This window comes from Hyla sarda, chromosome 7 (genome assembly GCF_029499605.1).
Source record: "Hyla sarda isolate aHylSar1 chromosome 7, aHylSar1.hap1, whole genome shotgun sequence".
NCBI classification, from domain to species: domain Eukaryota; kingdom Metazoa; phylum Chordata; class Amphibia; order Anura; family Hylidae; genus Hyla; species Hyla sarda.
This window is the reverse complement of record NC_079195.1, coordinates 195869049-195890968: the sequence shown is the minus strand read 5'-3', so window position 1 is coordinate 195890968 and position 21920 is coordinate 195869049. Positions and strand designations below refer to the sequence as shown.

The 21920-nt window shown below is 42.9% G+C and overlaps 1 protein-coding gene and 1 long non-coding RNA gene across 16 annotated transcripts in view; one reads left to right on the top strand and one right to left on the bottom strand.

Annotated features, from left to right (window-relative positions):
• Positions 1 to 21920, top strand: part of PAPPA2 (pappalysin 2) — a 381240-nt gene that overhangs the window by 309816 nt on the left and 49504 nt on the right. For all 15 annotated transcript variants that reach the window (XR_008846570.1, XM_056532020.1, XM_056532010.1 and 12 more), the window contains 2 exons: positions 9407 to 9620; positions 13446 to 13608. Coding sequence is in view for 14 of the 15 variants with exons in the window: in XM_056532020.1 (XP_056387995.1) it covers positions 9407 to 9620; positions 13446 to 13608 (377 nt within the window). In the remaining variant the exon portion in view is untranslated. The remainder of the gene's footprint in view (positions 1 to 9406; positions 9621 to 13445; positions 13609 to 21920) is intronic.
• On the bottom strand, positions 5359 to 10654 carry LOC130282967 (uncharacterized). Its single transcript, XR_008846571.1, has 3 exons — positions 10409 to 10654; positions 7546 to 7601; positions 5359 to 5849 (listed from the first exon to the last, which is right to left on the bottom strand). It is a non-coding gene; the product is annotated as an uncharacterized LOC130282967 (long non-coding RNA).

Below are 21920 nucleotides of genomic sequence, written 5' to 3'. Positions count from 1 at the left end.
TATTACTTTGTCTAAAAAGATCCACAGCATGTTTTATGCTGCTGATCCGCAGATGATGGGCCCTACAGTGGGCCTCAAGATGTGCCCGTTTAGAGCGGCAATCCGCCGCTACGAACAGACATACTGCGATGTGCGAATTGCCCTGTGCATGCGCAGTGTACTCACACACATCGTGGCCGCTGCCCCTGCTCCCTGAACACTCTGATCATATGGATAGGAATAGATCGGCTCAAGCATAGCACCAGTGGCATAGCTATAGAGGTTGCAAGGGTCGCAATCATGACCGGGCCCCATAGCCACAGGGCAGGGCAAAGAGGTCAACGGTTGCTAGGAACAGACGTGCCCCGCACAGGCACGCATGTTGGCTCCTACCAACCCCTGACGTATCCCTGCTTTCAACCCCGCTACATATATTCGAGAATTTTCGTGAATTCGCGAATATGCGATATTCGCAAATAAAATTTGCATTGCGAATATTCGCGAGCAACACTACTCTGAATAAACAGAGGTCCATTTGAACGGGTGAGTGCACTGGCGTTTTTCTTCTCTCCACGTGTTGTTACCAGGCCCCTACAGTGAAATAGGCCCAGCCAGCCGCCAAAAATGCCGCCGAGGAGCGGAGCCGCCCGCGCTGCAACACGGCGAGAGAACAGAGTTTAAATCTTCTCTACTCTCGCAACTCTGTACTCTCATGGGCCTCGGCGGCCGGCAGTCAGAGCAGCTGATGCGGTACATTTTTCATAGCCGCTCACCCCGCCGCATATGACCTCCACGCCAGTGGCGGATCCAGGGGGGGGGGGCAACGGGGCAATTGTCTCCGCCCCTGAGATTGTTGCCCCTCCTCCTGTACTATAGCATGGTGGAGCGGGAGCTGTCAGCTGTCCCGCTCCACCACTCCCTCACCTTACTCACACCTGTCACCTTTCGCACACGCTGCGGCTGCTCCGTTCTTGCAGTGTGAGTGAGAGCTGTGGGGACGCCATCCACGGCAGGCCATCCAGATGAAATCACATCATTGCGCCGGAGCCCGGAGATCATGTCCCTGCGGCTCTCACTCCCACTGCAAGAACGGAGCAGCCACAGCGTGTGAGAAAGGTGACGGGTGTGAGAAAGGGGGAGGGGGGAAGCAAATTATAAGTGAGAGGGCCAAATTATAAGTGGGGGCACATGTCAGGGGGGCTTATATGTGAGGGGCACAGGACATGGGGTTATATTGAGGGGCACATGACAGGGGGGCATTATATGTGGGGGCACATGACAGGACCCCCCCTGTCATGTGCCCCTAATATATAATACCCCATGTCCTGTGCCCCTCACATATAATGCCCCCCTGACATGTGCCCCTCACATATACTGCCCCCTGTCCTGCCCCCTCAGGGGGCATTATATGTGAGGCACACATGTTAGGGGGCATTATATGTGAGAGGCACAGGACATGGGGCATTATATGTGAGGGGCACAGGACAGGGGGGCATTATATGTGAGGGACACATGTCAGGGGGGGCATTATATGTTAGGGAACATGACAGGGGGGCATTATATGTGAGGGACACATGTCAGGGGGGCATTATATGTAGGGGCACATGACAGGGGGGCATTATAAGTGATGGGCACATGACAGGGGGCATTATATGTGACGGGCACATGTCAGGGGGAATTATATGTGAGGGCACGTGACAGGGGCCCTCCTGTCATGTGCCCATATAATGCACATATAATGCCCCCCTGACATTTGCCCATCACTTATAATACTGCTGTCCTGTGCCCCTCACACTTAATGCCCCCCTGTCATGTGCCCCTCACATATAATGCCCCCTGTCATGTGCCCCCACATATAATGCCCACCTGTCATGTGTCATGTGCCCCCACATATAATGCCCCCTGACATGTGCCCCTCACATGTAATGCCCCCCTGTCATGTGCCCCTCACATATGATACCCCATGTCCTGTGACCCTCACATATAATGCCCCCCTGACATGTGCCCCTCACATATAATGCTCTCTGTCCTGCCCCCCTCAAGGGGCATTATATGTGAGGGGCACATGTCAGAGGGGCATTATATGTGAGGGGCACAGGACATGGGGCATTATATGCGAGGGGCACAGGACAGAGGGCATTATTTTATGTGGGGAGAACAGGACGGGTTATAATTATTATATGTGGGGGCACAGGATGGGGCATTATTACTATATATGAGGGGCACAGAGTGTTTTGCATTTCAGAGGTATAGGCTGGCATTTATCATTCATTGTAGGTGTAAGTGAAGTATGTTTTTTGTGTGTTGGTAATGTGTAGGAGCACCACATTTATTAAAAGGTAGCAGACCATTTGATAAATTTTGTGCAGGTCACATTTTCTAAAATTTCACTCTTCACATACACTAAAAAGCTAAGTCTGGGCTGGCGTATTTTTAAAGACTTTTCAGTGGCTTTGCGCCTTTTCACAAAAAGGGGCAGTTCATAAAACCCGTCCATATCGTGTGTATTGCCAAAATCAGTAGATTGCAACTCAATCGCAAAAAAACGTGCAAATAAACCCTGCTAGCGCCTTTTTTTGTACCATTTGCGTTTTCATTTTATATATTATGTAAATATTTTCATAAAAAAGCCCAGAAAAATTCTCAGTACCAGGCCCATGATGCTCTTAATCCAGCCCTGGGGACTGATGATGTCCGGACATCAGACTCTGCAGAGAAGATGGAGCTGGAAGAAGACCTGGGGTGTCTGGACCAGATGAAGAAAAAAAGAAAAGACAACAGAGAATACGTCACTCAGGTCAGAGATATCATTGTGTATTCTCCTGACTGTCCCATCAGAGCTGTTGTAATTTGTAAGTTCTACAGTGTTGATTAGTGAAACTGGACCTTTAAGGAGACAGGCAGAAATGCAGCAAAAATCTTTTAAGTTCCCTTTTGCCCGGGCTGAAAAAAAAAAAAATAATAATAATTTAAAGGGGTGTTCCGGCTTTAGACAATTTATCCCCTATCCAAAGGATGTGTGTGGCAGTATAATATTCAGGGCGTAGTGTGTGGTAAGGGATAAGATGTCTGCTCCCGGGGGGCCCGCCGCTGGGACCCCTTTGCATAGGGGATAAAATGTCTAAAGTCAGAATACCCCTTTACCTCACCTTCCCCCATTGCTCCAGTATTGGCATACGTTCCTCTGGCGCTGCTCAGCTCCGTGCTTCTTAGGCTCGGAATGTCACACTGTGGTCAATGTATCGCTGGCCGTAGCAATGTCCCACCTTGGCCGGTGATAGGCTGAGCACAATGTAATGTAAGGAGCCAGCCCGAGCTCCTTACATGACAGTGCACTCAGCCTATCACCAGCCAAGGCAGAACATCGCCATGGCTGGCGATATGCTGACCACAGTGTGACATTCCGAGCCTAAGAAGCACGGAGCCGAGCAGCGTCAGAGAAACGGGACGCCGTTACTGGAGCAACGGGGGAACGCAGAAAGGTGAGTTAAAGTTTTTTTTTGGTTTGTTTTTGCAGCCCGGGCACAGAGGCACTTAAAAGATTTCTGCTGTAGCAAAATTACAACTTCCATAATGCCTTAGACTCTGCAGACATGATAGGAGTTGTAGCTTTGCAACAGCTGGAGAGCCACTTGAACCGAGATGATCGGTCAGGGTCCCAGCAGTCGGACCCCCACCAAATTTTTGGTCCCAGTCCAGCCCTTGCGTGGGGGGGGGGCGGGTTGGCCGAGGCATTTTGTGTGGTTTCTAGCTACTCCCCTGCATAGCACATTACATGTCTATGCAGCGTCGCGCTCTAGGCCCTGTCCTGCTATATCCTAGTTACATTCAGTGGTGCTCAGCTGAGAAGTGTTTACAAATTTGTAGAAAGTCAGGTTATCCAGTCGAAATGGGGATAATCTGCAAAACGATTGTAGCCTATGGGTTTTCTATGTACTCACCGATGTGTATTCCGACTGAACTTGAATAAAGGATACTAGATTTTTAATACTACTAGTTTTCTTATGACTCTAGTTGGACTATCTAATCACTCCAACACCGAATGAGAAAAACTCTATGACAAAGCAAATGTTTGTTTGTTTTTTATTGTTACACTTTAAATAAAGAAATATATTGTAATAAGAATAACAGATCTATGAACAGCAGCAGATGGTTTCTGGGTATTACCAAATAATGTTTTCTGCAGTGTATTGAGCAGAAAACAAACCAAGATAATAAAGATTAATTACAAATGTCATTGTTTTATTTAGTAGTAAGTATTAAAGGAAGAAGTGGCTTTCATTTTTTAAAGGTCAAGTTGGATTTGCACCTTATTTTATTTTATTTTTTTTACGTTGGAACCTAATTATTAGGTTAAAAAATCTATTGGGCAGGAGCTATGAAATGTAATTGAAGGCATTGGGGGTGCAGCACTGTTTTGCAGCCTGTAGATGGTACTTTTGTTATTAGTCTGTATAAATATTTGATTGCCTTTTGAAAAATATCTGCGGTGACAGTAAAAGAATGCAGCAGCCACTATATGCTGTGACAGTGTACTGCATTTAATCAGTGACATTTCTGCAAAACAATGGCAATTTATTTTACGACTTTCAAAACAAGCATTCTCAGCCCTGGAGTTCTTGCCTTGTAATGATCACAAAGATCACCATTACACAAGTGACATTATTTTTAAGGATCATTTCCAGTAGCCTCCAGGGCCACTAAATGCTGTTATACTTATTTTAATATAACTCACACATAAAAACATAATTACTCACCTGTTTCCTCTAAAACCATGTAAGATAATTTAGAGAGAAATGTTGAAGCCGCGGCGGCTGCTGCCTGGTTCATGTTGGGCGTTTCAGGTCTCCTGCATGCCTCCCATAATGTTTATGTACTCCCACCCTAGACATCTTATCCCCTATTCAAAGGATAGGGGATAAGATGTCTTACCACGGGGGTCCCGCCGCTGGGGACCCCCGCAATGTTGCATGTGGCACCCACCTGTTTATTGTCCGGAAGCGCTGGAGGGTCTCGGTCGCGACCACTGGAACGGAAGTCCGTGACATCAGGACTCCGCTCCCGTGTGATGTCACGCCCCGTCCCCTCAATGCAAGTCTATGGGTCGTCACGCCCCCTCACATAGACTTGCATTGAGGGGACGGGGCGTGACGTCACACGGGGGCGGAATCCTGACGTCACGGACTTCCGTTCCCGTGGTCGCAACCGAGACCCTCCAACGCTTCAGGACAATAAACAGGTGGGTGCCGCATGCAACATTACGGGGGTCCCCAGCGGCGGGACCCCGCAGTCAGACATCTTATCCCCTATACTTTGGATAGGGGATAAGATGTCTTGGGTGGGAGCACCCCTTTAATAATCTTAACCCCTTTTAAGAAAGCAGCCAGTCTTTATTTGGTTTCTTTTTACCCCCTCACATTCGAAGAGCCATAGCTTTTTTATTTTTCCATTGACCCAGCGGTATGAGGGCTTATTATTTGTAGGACAAGTTTTACTTTTTAATTACACCCTTTATTTTACCATATGATACATTATGGGGGAAAAATAAGCTTTTTTGTGGGTTAAGCTGTAATTTTAATTACTGAATTTTGAGTTACCAACAACTTTTTAATTACTTTTTAATCTATTCTTTCTGGGGATGAGGTCACCGAAAAAGCAAAAAACAACAGGTTAGATAATGATATAGTTTAACAAATGCCACATTCCATCTTCTTTAACACACTAAAGCAATATGCGGGCTTGGTGCAAGGACTTTTGCCACCCTAAGCGAAAGCTCCTCGTGATGTATGGAGGTGCGCGATGTTGGACGGATCTGACCTTGGTTCTCGCCCCTGTCTTCCTCGGTAGTGGCTTTGTGCTCCTCCAGCAGGCTGAAAAATGCGAATTATTATTGTACGGGTGGGCAGGTGCTTTGGATGCTTGCTAACTTTATTGCAGCTGACAGAGCGGCACGCCCATCAAGAGGGCGCTCTAGGTGGCTGTCTTTTTTGCCTATAGGCAGAACCAGCCCTGGCAACATGTCCCCCCTATGTTATAGAGCTCCACTATGCTTAGTTACAGTACATGCAAATAATCCAATGATAGGGTTGGGATAGGGTAACTTCTACCAGGTTAGGTCAGAGCTAAATTGGTAGAAGTTGCCCTGTCCCCACCCAATCATTATTATGTACATGTTTGTTTTTGTTACACTTTTTAAACATTTATCATGTATTATCATTTTTTATTATCATTTATTAACATGTTTAACTTTTTTTTTTTTTGCCTGTGCGGTGCACTGGTGTGCGCCGAGCACATTTGGTTGGCATTCATCAAGATGCCTGCACCTATTTATAAATGGCGGCTAATGTTTACAGAGATAATGTGGAGCACACTTTTCAGTCAGCCCCACATGGTTATCTGTGCCTGGTCGCGGCTGGATTGGCTGTTGGATAATACTCTGTGACTTTTGCAAAAATCTCACATCATAAATCAGTGTGTTAACTGTGCGCCTAGAAAACTACACCCAAACCATGCCCACAAAAAATATACTGGATTCCCTGACACAAAAAGCCCTATACGCCGGTGAAAGTCGCATCATAAATGCTGCGAACACTGTACACCATGACATCACTAAATTATAATTTTAATTATCAGTGCCTTAAAGGGGTACTCTGGTGGAAAACTTTTTTATTTATTTTTTTAAATCAACTGGTGCCAGAAAGTTAAACAGATTTGTAAATTACTTCTATTAAAAAATCTTAATCCTTCCAGTAGTTATTAGCTGCTGAATACTACAGAGGAAATTCTTTTCTTTTTGGAACACAGAACTGTCTGCTGACATCATGACTACAGTGCTCTCTGCTGACATCTCTGTCCATTTTAGGAACTGTCCAGAGCACCATATGTTTCCTATGGGGATTTTTTCCTACTCTGGACTGTTCCTAAACTGGATAGAGATGTCAGCAAAGAGCACTGTGCTGGTGATGTCAGCAGAGAGCTCTGTGTTCCAAAAAGAAAAAAAAATCCTCTGTACTATTCAGCAGCTAATAAGTACTGGACGGATTAAGATTTTTTTTAATAGAAGTAATTTACAAATCTGTTTAACTTTCTGGCACCAGTTGATTTAAAAAAAAAAAAGTTTTCCACTGGAGTACCCCTTTAATAAATGATCCCCTTAGTCTCTTGTGCAGTACACTGCATTACAAATGTATTGCAATGTGCTGTCATTTAGCTTTTTTCCTGTTACACCATGCCTCTGGAGAACAATTATGGCAGGTCTGGAGGCGTTCGATAGGCCTTCCGCTGCCATGACAATCAAATGGTACGTTGTGATTGTGTCTCACTGCGGGGCCCCCTCTTTAGCAGCCTATATATATATATATATATATATATATATATATATATATATATATATATATATATTGACTGTGTTATCTGGGGTTTAAACAGGCAGTTTGGGAAATAAAACAAAGCTAGTTAACAGAGTAGGAAATCTGACCTAGTGTCTGATGAAGGGATGGTTTACACCAGAAGACACTTTATACTAGAGCAATAAAAATACCACATACCACTCCTGGATGTATCTACCTTTGATAATACTGAGCTCCTCTGGTGTTATCTCTACCCCTTCTTTATGTTCTCCTCTAATAAAAAAGATGGGGAAGAAGTGTCAAGATAAATAGAAGGAGGACTCATTGTATTGGGTGGTTTAGTTTGCTGCCAACTCCACAATAAGGCTATGCCCACATATGCGTTGGAGATCCCATTAGGAGCCTCTCTTCCAGATTTTGCCAAGCAATTCTGGAAAAATAGTGCAGAATATGGTGCCATTTTGCCCTGTTAAATTGTAGAATTTGATCAAACCCCATTATGGTCAATGGGATATCTCAGGTGCCAATGTTGTCCATCATCTGATGGATCCTGCGGTCATTTTCATTGTTCTGCTCCTGTAATGGAGCAGAACAGCAAACATGAACAATATGAATGAAAAGAGACTTTTTAGCCGATTGGTGGAGTTTTCTAGCCATGGCTCAATATTATAATAGTTTAATAGTTATCCATAAATAAAGAAGTTTAATGATAATGAAGACGCTGAAAATTGTTTAAGGATGAATGTTGGAACGGTCAACTAAATGCTTGAACTGAGGATGGCAACTTATTGATATCTTCCATTTTTACCAGTAATCTTGACAATATTTATAGTCATGCCAACAATTACTAAAGCTTTGAATACACTGGAAATAAAATTACAGATGTATAAACATTATAATAAACTAAATGACAAATAAGTCATATATTTCTGTTTCCAGTGTAGCACGTTCTCATTAATTGAATGTGTTCCTCTAGATACCAGAACAATGTATGTGGTAATTTGTATAGTCCGCCTAAGTATTGTAGATGCGTAGAGTAGTTCGAACTTTATAAGCCTCAAAAGGTGTGCCCCTAGTAAATTCATGCACCATGTATCAGCAAGCTGTCTGAAAAGGTAATAATATAAGCAATGGCGAGGGTAACATGGAGTATAAATGAATAAAAGGGGTACTCCGGCGCTAAGACATCTTATCTCCTATCCAAAGGATAGGGGATAAGATGACTGATCGCAGGGGTCCCGCTGCTGGGGACCCCTGTGATCTTCCCCGCCGCACCCTGTTAGAATCAGCCCCTGGAGCGTGCTCACTCCGGGTCTGATTACTGGCGATCACGGGCGATCATAGGCTTGCATTGAGGGGACGGAGCGTGACGTCACACGGGGGCGGAGCCGTGACATCACTATGCTCCGTCCCCATGATTGCCAGTAATCAGACCCAGAGCGAGCACGCTCCGGTGGATGATTCTAACGGGGTGCGGCGTGGAAGATCACGGGGGTCCCGCTGCTGGATAGGGGATAAGATGCCTTTGCGCCGGAGTACCCCTTTAAAGGGGTTATCCAGGAAAAAACTTGAGATATATATATCAACTGGCTCCAGAAAGTTAAACAGATTTGCAAATTACTATTAAATTATCTTAATCCTTTCAGTACTTCATAAATTGCTGAAGTTGAGTGGTTCTATTCAGTCCCTGATGACACCTGTCACGGGAAATGTCCAGAGTAGAAGCAAATCCCCATAGCAAACCTCTTGTACTCTGTGCAGTTCCCAAGACAAGCAGAGATGTCAGCAGAGAGCACTGTTGCCAGACAGAAAAGAACAACTCAACTTCAGCAGCTGATAATTATTGGAAGGATTAAGATTTTTTAAAAGAAGTAATTTACAAATCTGTTTAACTTTCTGGAGCCAGTTGATATATATAAAGTTTTTACCTGGAATACCCCTTTAACTATGGGACAAATTGGACTGCAATGTCATGTCATGTAAATGTCCCAAAACATAATAAAGTATTTGTACAGTACATTTTGTGACACATAAATATTGGCTGAACAAAGAGTTAATGGTATTTCTTTGGATTTCAGGCATGAGCCAGTGGGTGACGTGCATGTCAGATGGCCATTGGTCTCTTCCTGAAGGCTACTGCAAGATTGAATGTGATTGCCCACCAGCCATAGCCAATGCCAGACTAATCACACCTCGCTGCCATCTGGGTAACCATGATGTGGGGTCAACATGCAGGTACAGATGTAAACTGGGCTACCACGTAGCAGAAGTTTCAGAGAGACGGCCGAAGAGGTTTGTGATGTTTTTTGGTTTTGCATAATTCTTACTTATTATTGTGTGAGCAGTTGTATCTACTGTATTAGCAAATGTAACATTCATATCAGATCGGGTTTGCATATATCTGATAATCCAGAGCCTATGGAAACACTGGATGTAACAAGGTGGGCGTATCTGTCATCCCTCCAACACTCCATCAAAGGGGCAAACAAGCCACAGGGAAGTGTCTATGGGCATGGCACCAGGCTTCTCAACTCAGGACCATCATGTCACCCTCCTCTCAAGATAACATATGTATGTATGTATGTGTGACTCTAGATAATGTCAATTATACTAAATGAATATCTTTCTCAACACAATCTAGAACATACATGGTCACTATTGTTTCAAACAGTTTCCCTCTATTTGATAGCGTATATGATTCCTAACATACTTATATATTACTTATTTTACTAAAATGTAGTACTTACCACAGAAAAACAGCCCTAAAGGTTTGCCCACCAGGTTTCTGCAACCTGCAGTTCACTGCCTGTTGTTAGGCTCGGTCCATTATCTGGTAACAGAGAGACCAGTACAAAGTGCAGGAAGGGGGAGCTGTGCTTAGCTAGTGGTATGTACAGGAGAAGGCGAGAGAGCTTGGGCAGTGCACCTGCAATCTTGGAGCCCATCTGCCTACTCCAGAGGCTACACATTGTGGTAAATCAAGGATCTCCTCGTATTATTCACTTCCTATTATGTTCTGTAAATTGTCCCTTGTGCAAATACCAGTGTTCGTACTACTATACTAGAAGAAACTACTGTACCCAGTGCTGCCTCCTGAATGTAATCTTCCCTCCCTTTAGTTTGCAGTCTTGTCATCATCATGGGCAGCAGTTCAACTGCACTCTGCAATCTTGGATCACATTCTCAGATCTCCAGCATGCTGTACAGTGGAGAAATATATTATATTAGTTACTTGGTTGCAATCGCACTTCCCTCTTTATTGCAAATGACAAGATGATTGCTGCTCTGACGTACATTGTATATACTTACTATTATTACTTACAATAGCTAACTAAGTTATTTTGCCTAAAAAGTTTCCTGTGCTACTTTTCATAATAAATACCTATTGTCTTACAGGGACAGCAATCCTGCTGGTAATAAATATAATATAAACTTTGTTTGTAAAACCTTAGTACAAAAGTAAAAAATCCATAGTAAGTAGGCATCTGGGAGTTCATTTCCACATTTTGGATCTTTAAGTGTTGTATTTTGGCCGGATAAAGTCTATTTATACTTATTACTAAAAGAGTTCAGTGCTCATCCTTTCATTGTATTTTATGTTGGTAATAGTTGAGTACCGGCTGCCTTAATGTAGATTTAGCTCAGTATTTTCAATTCGCTGTGTAGAACTTTAGGCGCAGCTCTCAAAATCCTTTTTGGTTTCAGCGATTTGGAGAAAATTCACAATGCTTGAAAACAAATAAATAAATGAATATAAAAAAAAAATATAGGAAATTATAAAATAAATAAACATATAAATAAATGAATAAATAAATAAATATTGTTAATGATGTAATAAAATACATTTAAATAAAATTAAGTTGCCCTTCCTCTGAGTCATGACATACACCCTTAGAATATCAATCCTGTGCAATTGCTTCAGATGTACAGTATTTACATGATGTAACACAAGGGGTTCTCCTGTCTGTGTTGTGTTCCAGCACAAGCTTCCTCCTATTTTCATTCTTCTGCTACTGGCTCTGTAGTTCTCTGTGCCACCCATATGGTGTGTGTGTATACTTTCTTCAACTCTTAAAATTGTACTCTGGAGGAAATCAACTGGTGCTTAAAAGTTAAACATATTTGTAAATTACTTCTATTTAAAAAAAATGTTAATCCTTCAGTACTTATCAGCTGCTGTATGCTACAGAGGAAGTTGAGTTGTTTTTCTTCTGTCTGACCACAGTGCTCTCTGCTGACACCTCAGTCCATGTCAGGAACTGTCCATAGTAAACCTCTCCTGCTCTGGACAGTTCCTGACATGGACAGAGGTGTCAGCAGAGAGCACTGTGGTCAGACAGGAAAAAAAATCTAAATTCCCACTGTAGCATACAGCAGCTAAGTACTGGAAGGATTAAGATTTTTATATAGAAGTAATTTACAAATCTAGCAAGGTATATATCGGCACCATTTATATGCAGTAGAGTCCTGGTTTCAGGTTAGCTCAGAAGATTTCAAACACCTGGACAATTTAACCCCATTCTAACGCTTCAGATTTTCAGTAGTGCTCACTCCATAGGGTACAGGCAATGGCAAACATTCAAAACGAAGGTGAAAAAAGGAGCACATACCAGGAATGTAGAATGCTGTCATCGCGTTTATTTCATCTTGCCGGGGTCAATACGGTGCAGGGTGGAGGGGAGGGTGGACGTACACAGAGGGAACTACTGGCAACAGTCTGTGTCACGCTGATCCGAGCTTCATCACGAAGCGCGGATCAGCGTGATACGGACCGTTGCCTGTAGTTCCCTCTGTGTACGTCCACCCTCCCCTCCACCTTGCACCGTATTGACCCCGGCAAGATGAAATAAACGCGATGACAGCATTCTACATTCCTGGCATGTGCTACCTTTTTTCACCTATGTTTTGAATAATTTACAAATCTGTTTAACTTTTACGCACCAGTTGATTCGAAAAAAAATTGTTTCCCACCAGAATACCCCTTTAAAGGGCCAGTATGTGCATCCAGTTCTGTTTTCTATTTATTTATTTAAGATATCTATTTTAGGCAGGCAAACCCAATCCACATTTGCCTGAGCAAAGGTACCTTAATGGTCGTGTGAAGGAGTTTATACTGTATGTGTACCATTGTGCTTTGTTGCCTATCTTGTGTATTACCTGGACTGTTCACCACAACCCTGCTTGCCTGCAGCTTTCTGCTGACATCCTTGGCATGAATCTGAACTTGCTTCTGCAACGGTGACTTGCAACATGTCTCCTGGTCCACTAGTCCAGCCACTGGGACCACTGTCAGCGGCAGCAACTTAGTAATTTGAAATTCTGTGAAACTCAGACCCCTGTACTGCAGATAAAGGGTGAAAACTTAGGGGATACTTAGAGTGGCCCAGAGATAAAATAGTTGGGTACCCTAATGGGTCCACATCTGTTGCCAGTATTCTGTGTATTTATTTTTATTTTTTTAATAGGCTCAGGGAGCTGGTAAAAATAATAAAAACAAACAACAAAAAAACATACTTATCCTCCCCACTCCCCTGCTGCCACCACTGTCACAGAGGTCCAGTCACAATGTGCATGGTCTGGGTTGGAACATGCACTTTCTTGTTCAGGCAAACAGTGGCTGCAGTAATGTCAGTGAGCGAGATACTGACCATACTGACCCTGACCATAGAAAGTGATGCACAGCGGGACTGATGCCGTAACAGTGACAGAGGAAAGGGGGAGGTAACTTAATTTTTTTTCTTTAATGTTTATAGCCTCTCTGAGCTGATATATTTTTTAATTTTTTTGAACAAACCTTTAAATTAAAACCCTAGTGAGTGGGAGTCAATGTGTCAGATAACACTTGGGGGAAAAAAACAGGCGTCCCAGCCTTAACCAGAAATGTAACAAAAAATTGGTGGCTCACTAAAGGCAGGCTGGTGCAAAACTAAAACTCCCAGCATGCTCGGACAGCCTTTGGCTGTCCGAGCACTCTGGGAGTTGTAGTTTTGCAACAGCTGGAAGCACCCTGGTTGGGAAACACTGCTCCAAGGGGTTGATATCAGCTCAGACCTATGGCCATTGGGGCTACACATACTATACGGTATCACTGATGTTTATCTTATTTGTGTATTGCAGGAAGTTCTTGAAAATTCATTGTCTGCAGACAGGGCTCTGGGCAACTGGACGATGTATTCCCATCACCTGCGAACCATTGCCCCTCATCCTCTGGGGATTGTACAACTGTACCCGTGGTGTGGAGTTGGACAGCCAGTGTACCCTATACTGCAGATCTTACACAGTACTGTATTTTCTCCTACTACTTATTTTTTACTTTTAGATTGGATGCATTTGTGGTAGCCCTTGGGGGGGTGTATGGTGGTGGTGGTATGGTATCGGTATATGAGGGGTTAATATTAACCCTGTCACTCGTGACGCCAGGGTGAGGGCTGGTATTACTGAGGTATAGCTTCGGCCTATCGCCGCCCTTCCCAAAAACGCCATTAGATTAGGTCCGGTGGTCCCGCAGAGTGTTTGGGGATTGATACACTCTATATTTGCTAAGGATCGTCCGTTGCTGCGAGGCTTGGGCCTAACTCACGGTTTTTAACAGCGCAGGTTCTATAGAGAGATGTTGATCGCTTGGCAACCCAGGAACAAAGAGAACTAAAATGGCTGCCGCATCCCTTATATGGTCAGGGGGCGGAGCCTAATTTGATAGGTCCAAGGTCAGCTGTCACTCACCGTCACACAGGCTTCTGGGTGATCATCTGACTTCCTATAAAGGTCCAATACACATAATAAAACCAAAACAAGCCTAGAAATACCAAAGTGAGGCCTGGAACGGATCCAGAGTGAGGCTTGGAACGCATCACATGACCCAAAGGCCCTGCGACGCCATGGAAACAAGTAATCAACCATTTATTTACATATACTATCCTATTTACATTAACCTATGGATAAATTAGAGATTTATACACTAGAACAGAGGCGACTAGGGGTAGACTGGCTAAGAGGGATCCCTAAGTCCTAGGGACTCTGGCTATGGGGACCCACAAATAAACAAGTATCGTATAAAATGCGGTACTGGGACACCACATATTTATATTTGCTTTGTGCGCCGGTCATGCAAATGTAGCAGTGCAGTGTTCATATGGTTGCAGTTTATTATCATTTCAGCCAAATGAATGATTACCATATCATAACTAATAATTAATTTAGCAGGGAGCGGAATCTAATAAGCTACTGTTTCCAAGTCATATATGCTAATACCTGATGATTATATTCGCAGCCTCTTTGCTACTGACTTAAGCAGAACATAGATACACCCACATGGCATCTCATTGGCATACACTTTCTCTCGCTACGAAATGGTAGTTAATTACTGTTCAAGCATGAATACACATGGTATGCCATGAGACTGCTATTTTGCAGGATTTTGGGGGGGAAATGAATTGCTGGTTTTTAATTATTTATTTATAATTTTTTTCCAACTAAACTGCATAGTATTTTTTTTTTCTCGGAGGCAGAAGCAAACTGGAAAGTAAAAATCAATCCAGGGATTAAAGGGTTATCCAGAGATTAAAACCTATTGGTTTTAGATGTGCACTATCAGAATCAAATTGTTTTTTATATGTTGTACATCTTGGCAAAACATTAAGCTTTCTAATATACTTCATAAAAAAAAAAAAATTATCTCCGTTTTAAAGAAATCATGGCTTATAAAAAAAGACCACTAGGGGTCCCCATATTATCCAGAATGTAATCCTGTCTGGCTGCAGCATAATCTTTGTCCCAGCTGAAGCACAGGCTGGGATAAAGCCTAGGAAGTGAGGTTGAGATTAGCTCTCCTTTGTGCTCACTCCTGTCCTCTCAGACTGCAGCATGAAAACAGAGAAGAGGGGGTTACTGAGCAGCCTGCAGTGATTGGATGAAGAGACACAGCAAAGCAGACTCAGGGAGGGAGGGAATTCTTGGTGAGTGAGGGCAGACTCAGTGTTTGCCACAGACATGCCCCTTACTGAGCAGTAGATGTCCGAATGAGTGAGCAGGAGTACAGAGGGATTTATGAGCCAAAAACAGAAGCTAGATTCATAAAAATGACATGTACAGCATTTACATGACCTAGTGAGTAACATATGTAGCATTATTTTTTATGTGATGTGACAGGTAGAGGTGAGCAGAAAGGAGATTTGTGCCCCATTGTGAATGAAGTAGCAGTTTTGCCTGTGTGCTGCTGCTCCATTTACTCTTCATGGTTGTTACGAACAAGTATAACGCTCATCTATCTTTGGCAGTCCCAAGGAGAGTTAAAGGGGTACTTCGTTCCTAGACATTTATGTTCAGAACACTGGCTTCAAGCGGCCATGTTCGTGACGTCACACCAAGCCCCTCCATTCATGTCTATAGGTGGGGCGTGACGGCTGTGGAGCAGAAGTACACAGCGTTCACGCTCCCTCCCATAGACATGAAAAAAACAACAACATCCATTTCTGTGATTTCTACACTTACAAAGAGCTGGTGTGAAATTTTTTATGTAAAATGGACTCTCACCCCTTTGAAAATGTTATGTAAAATATTAAATTTACATAACCAGGCCCACTTTTTTAAAACTGGCGTGACTGGTGCACTGGCGTGACTGGATCATTCTCATGTAAAACTTTTGTCAAAATTTTGGGGGTGAAATGCGAAACTTATGACATGAAGAGTTTTGAATATGACCCCCACTGTGCACCCAGTTTAGAAGGTGCACACCAGTTAATAAATTCCCCCTGGTCTAGACAATATAAAGATACTCAACATTTACTAAACAGCAGAATACATTAAACAGTATTGGAAATTGAGTAAATTACCAATATGGGAGCATTACATGGACAGTGTGATGGCAGAATAACTTTGCACTAAATTGCTGTATTTGGGAATTTTAATGCAGGTCAACCATTACGCCGCTGATTCTGAGCTACTTGTAATATTCTTCACCATTCACATCCAAAGTAAAAGCAATAATTCAGCTTTGTTCCTTTTTGGAATCTAAAGTATATTCAGCATATCTGCACTTTATCTGCCCTTTATCTGTGACCTAACATCTTAGCTCTGACTGTGTAAAAACCATTTGTGGAGCACAAGAAGAACCAATAAAGAAAGGATGCAAATTGGTTTTCACATTTGAAATCATTGACCAAAATGTTAAATATGCCGCACAGCGAACTGTAAGATTAGGCTGGAGTATTACACGCACCGTTTTAATGCATTTCTGACACAGTCCTCTGATCCAGGAGTTGAGGGAAATGTGAAAAGGACAAACTGACAGTTCTCTCTTTAATATCCATTCCTGTGTTCGTTGCATTAAAGGGGTTATCCAAGAAAAAACTTTGTTTTATATATCAACTGGCTCCAGAAAGTTAAAAAAAATATTAATCCATTCAGTACTTATCAGCTGCTGAAGTTGAGTTGTTCTTTTCTGTCTAAGTGCTCTCTGATGACACCTGTCTCGGGAACCGCCCTGTTTAGAAGCAAATCCCCATAGCAAAACTCTGCTACTCTGTGCAGTTCCCGAGACAAGCAGAGATGTCAGCAGAGAGCACTGTTGCCAGACAGAAAACAACAACTCAACTTCAGCATCTGATAATTATTGAAAGGATTAAGATTTTTTAAGAGAAGTAATTTACAAATCTGTTTAACTTTCTGGAGCCATTTCATATTTAAAAAAAATAAAGTTTTTTTCCTGGAATACCCCTTTAAATACTGCATCCAGACCTCTTCCCCTTCCCTAACAGATGCACTAAGAATAAATAGGTCAGTAAGGCTGGGTTCACATTTGTCCGGCATCCAGCATCGTTTCCCTCTGCACTGGAGGAAAACTGATGCTAGTGCTGATCCCATTCATTTTGTTATTTTTTTTAATTTCCACACCCCTGTGATGCTAGTGCTGATCCCATTCATTTGAATGAGACAGTTCACATTCATCCAGCGTCTCAATTTTGACTCTGGATGGTTGGACACGCCGGACGGCATCGGACAGGGGAACGCAGCTTGCTGTGTTCCCCTGTCTGGCATCCAGGAACAATGGACACCGGATGCCATACAACAGATGACAACTGATGCATGTTGTCATTAGTTGTAGCATCAGTTGCGTCGAGATCTAAGCTGAGTTCACCTATGCCGGATGCCGGACATATGTAAACCTAGCCTAAGTGATTTTCAGATTCTGCTCTTGCAAAAAAATAAGGAATCACCACACTAAGAGCATATTTACACTGAATCTGGCAGAAAAATTCAGCTTGGAAATTTTGTTGTAGCAAAGTCCCATTGTTTTAGTGGGATTCTGCTGCCCCATGCACACAGTAAAATTTCCGTGACATTTCCTCTGTGTGCACGGACCCTAAGTCTATGGAGCCCGTCTTTCTAAAGCCATTATGAGCTGTTCTCCAAGGTCACTCTCTCCCCTGTATACTCTTTTAAGATAGCGTCTAATTCACTCCTTTTTCCTGCTGCTGTCCTAAAACTGAATGAGGATAAAATCTACCTAAAAAGCTGAGATGACCACTTCCCAGCCACTTCCCTGGTCCCACAGCTTGGCTTAAAGGGGTACTCCGGTGGAAAAAATTTTTTTAAATCAACTGGTGCCAAAAAGTCAACAGATTTGTAAATTTCTTAAATCTTAATCTTTCCAGTACTTATCAGCCGCTGTATACTACAGAGGAAGTTGTATAGTTCTTCTCTGGTTGACCACACTGCTCTCTTCTAACAGCTCTGTCCGTGTCAGGAACTGTCCAGAGCAGGAGCAAATCCCAATAGCAAACCTCTCCTGTGGTCAGGCAGAAAAGATCTATTCCACTTCCCCTGGAGTATAAAGCAGCTGATAAGTACTGGAAGGATTAAGATTTTAAATTATAAGTAATTTACAAATCTGTTCAACTTTCTGGCACCAGTTGATTAGAAAAAAATAGTTTTTCACCGGAGTACCCCTTTAAGCTTAATTTTTCTCTGCAATGTAAGGCCGGGTTCACACAGCGGAAAAATGGGCATGCTGATTTTGGTTTGTAATTACAGGCAAAAATCTGCGCTCAAAATAAACTTTGATGCTGAATTTTCCATTGTGTGAACCCGGCCACACTGCGTTTCAGAGTAAAACTTCATTGGTCATGATGAAAAAGCTGGTTGTGATTTGTTGCTGCCTATGGTTCGGGCAGCATAAATCCACTGACAGACTCTCTTAAAGGTTCAGGTCACAAGTAACAGATCCGCAGCGTATTTTATGCTGCAGATCCGCCAGTGACCCGACCCATTTTGTGCCTCAGGTTGTCCCCACCCCCGCCTCGCTCCGCCCCTGGCCTGTTCGCTGCAGCAATCCGCCGCTAAAAGCAGCCACATAGGGAGCCTGCGAGTCGGCAAGTGCACTCTGACATTGCGGCTGCTCCACGATGTCAGAGTGCACTCGCCGATCCGCAGGCCCCCTGTGTGGCTGCTCGTAGCGGTGGATTGTCGCTGCAAGCAGGCCAGGGGCAGAGCCAGGAAGGGTGGCAACAGCTGGATGCACAAAATGGGTCGGGTCACTGGCGGATCCGCAGCGTATAACAGCCTGCGGATCCTTTACGTGTGACCCTGCCCTAAGGCTATGTTCACGTGCTATCTTTTTCAGCTGCTGTTTGGTAAACGGTAAACAGTAGATTTTACAAAAAAAGTATATATTTTTTTATTTCATCTTTTCTTTTTTTTTACCCGAAATTTGCTAAAATAAATTATATGTTGTTAATTAATTTAATGGCTGTTGGAACTACATACATTTTACCTTCGTGTACCCTAATCGCTGATTATCCATTGACAACAATGGAACATGTTATAAGAAAATCAAGCAGATTTTATAACACTTATGTTTTACGGCCAATTTAGCTTTGTGTAAACATGAAAACAGATTTTCAAAACAGATTTCACCACTTTCGTGTTCAAAACACCATATATTGCGTGGTGCTTTATTTTAAAGGGTATTCCAGGCAAAACCTTTTTTTATATACATCAACTGGCTCTGGAAAGTTAAACAGTAAATTACTTCTATTAAAAGATCTTAATCCTTCCAATAGTTATTAGCTTCTGAAGTTTTCTGTCTAACTGCTGAATGATGATGTCACATCCCGGGAGCTGTGCATGATGGGAGAATATCCCCATAGGAACTGCACAGCTCCCGGGACGTGAGTCATCAGAGAGCAGTTAGACAGAAAATAACAACTCAACTTCAGAAGCTAATAACTATTGGAAGGATTAAGATTTTTTAATAGAAGTAATTTACAAATCTGTTTAACTTTCCGGAGCCAGTTGATATATAAAAAAATGTTTTGGCATTTTCCCTCCCTTTAGTGTTCAGTGGCAGTTTTCAAAAATCGCAGCATGCTGTGGCTTTGGTGTTGCTGTGGTTTTGGCCCAAATAAATGCCTTGTGGTGGGTATAGCGATTCTTGGGGCCTTTAATTAGAAAAATAAAATAAAATCAGTTTCTAGCCTAAGGGTACGTTCACATTGGGATTTACAGTGAGTTTATTTCACAGCAGAAATTCTGCAACAGATTATTAGTCTGCTGTGGATTTTCCGCTTGAGAAATTCTGTCAAATTCTTCAGTCAAAATGGGTTCATTATTTGTCAAATGCAACTCTGCTACATCTAGGGGATTTATAGGGGTCATTACTAACCTTGAAGTTCAATGCCAGGTGAGCACACAACAGTTCCTCTCTAATGTTATCCCTTTTGCTGAGAAAACAGCTTATCTCTAATACATTGACACCATAACCCCAACCACACAGCTAACTTAATATTCTCCGCTCTGCTCTCGAGCAGTTTACGTTAAATAGGGATGAGTTCTATGGCCCCTGGGTTTTGCAATTCTGCAGGTGCGGAAAATAGAATAATACAAAACGTGTTATTTTCCCAAATTGCTCATCCAGCACAAAATATTACTTTTTTCTTATTTGGAGAAGGATACTTTGATCGCGTCTTCCGTGTACAGCATAATTTATAAATAGCAGAGGCAAAAATGCAAGAGTGGTATTTTGGTGCTGGGGTAATAGAAGTAATTTTGATTGTGTGCAGATATAGTCACATTTCATTTTAACAGTGAAACATAATTAACACCTAATTAAGTTGATTATCTGTGACAGTGATGAGGGTGCTGGAATAAATTTGTTTTTCACACCTTTGCTAGAAGTGCTTAGTTCACAATGTGCCGAACGAGATTTTTAATTGAACTTTGTGTCCCTTGTCTGCCTTAAAACCATCAGTCATTTAAATCTTTTAAATTGCATTATAAGAGGTACCGATTCACAAAGGGAAGGCTAGCACACCGCTCAGCATATGGACCTTCCTTTTTTTCATCAGCTCACTTCAGATCTTCAGATCTTCTTCTCTTTATTCTTTCATTGAAGTAGCGACCCACCTTCCAATGACCTTCATGTATTACCGAGCTCAGTGCATTGCCTCAAGTTACTGCTTTTTATTTTTGTTAAAGGGGTACTCCACCCCTGAGGAAGGGAGGGTGGTCTGGCAGCTGGGACACCCCATGATCTCTGGGCCAGTACGCCCCCTCCATTCATGTCTATGGGAGGGGGCGTGATGGCTGTCACGCCCCCTCCCATAGACATCAATGGAGGAAGCATGAAGTGACGTCACAACCAAGGCCGCCAGAAGCCGGCATTCTGAACACAATGTTCAGAACACTGGGTTGCCGGCCCGGAGATCGTGGGGGGTCCCAGCGGCTGAACCTCCAGCGATCAGATATCTAATCCCCTATCCTTTGGATGGGGGATGAGATCTTTAGGGGGGGGGGGGGGGTCCACCTTTAAATGTGCATAAAGCCTTAGTTAGAAATTCCCCTTCCATTCATGTCTATGGGAGGGGGCGTGACAACTTGTCACGCTCCCTCCCATAGACATGAATGGATGAATGGAGGGGGCATGACGTGACATCACAACCACGGCTGCCCAAACCGGCGTTTTGAACCTAATGTTCAGAACACTGGGGTACCAGCCTGTAGATCGTAGAGGGTCCCAGCGGCCAGACCCCCTGCGATCAGAAATCTAATCCCCTATCCTTTGGATACGGGATAAGATGTCTAGAGGGAGAGTACCCCTTTCAATGTGCGTAAAGCCTTAGTTAGAAATTATTGCTTTCTTAGCTCAAAGTAGATTTATGGTTTTGATTGTATACTTTATGAAACTGTTCTGTTCATCTGTGGATCATCGGCTTAACTCCTTTATAATACGGCTTAGTTTGGCAGTGAGTGTGCCATTTAGTCTAGTGTAGTCATTTCAGATAACTTTTCATGATAAGCTGTCATGCATGTGTATGTAAAAGTAACTCTATTTCTTGTCTTTATATAACTTGTATATGCTGGCACTATCTCAAATTTTCAATTGTCCTGGGTGAAGACTAGCTGCTATGATTTCTCCATAAGATGCCCACTCAGAATAGGAGATGCTGCTCTTCTATATCTCTATTGCACATGGAGTACACTATAGAGCAGTACTGAGTAGTATAACTGTGAAATAGATGGTCAGATGTAATACTCACTATAAGCTTCTGCAATCTCTCTATAGTCTCTCTTTCTACTTCTGTCTCTCCAGCCACT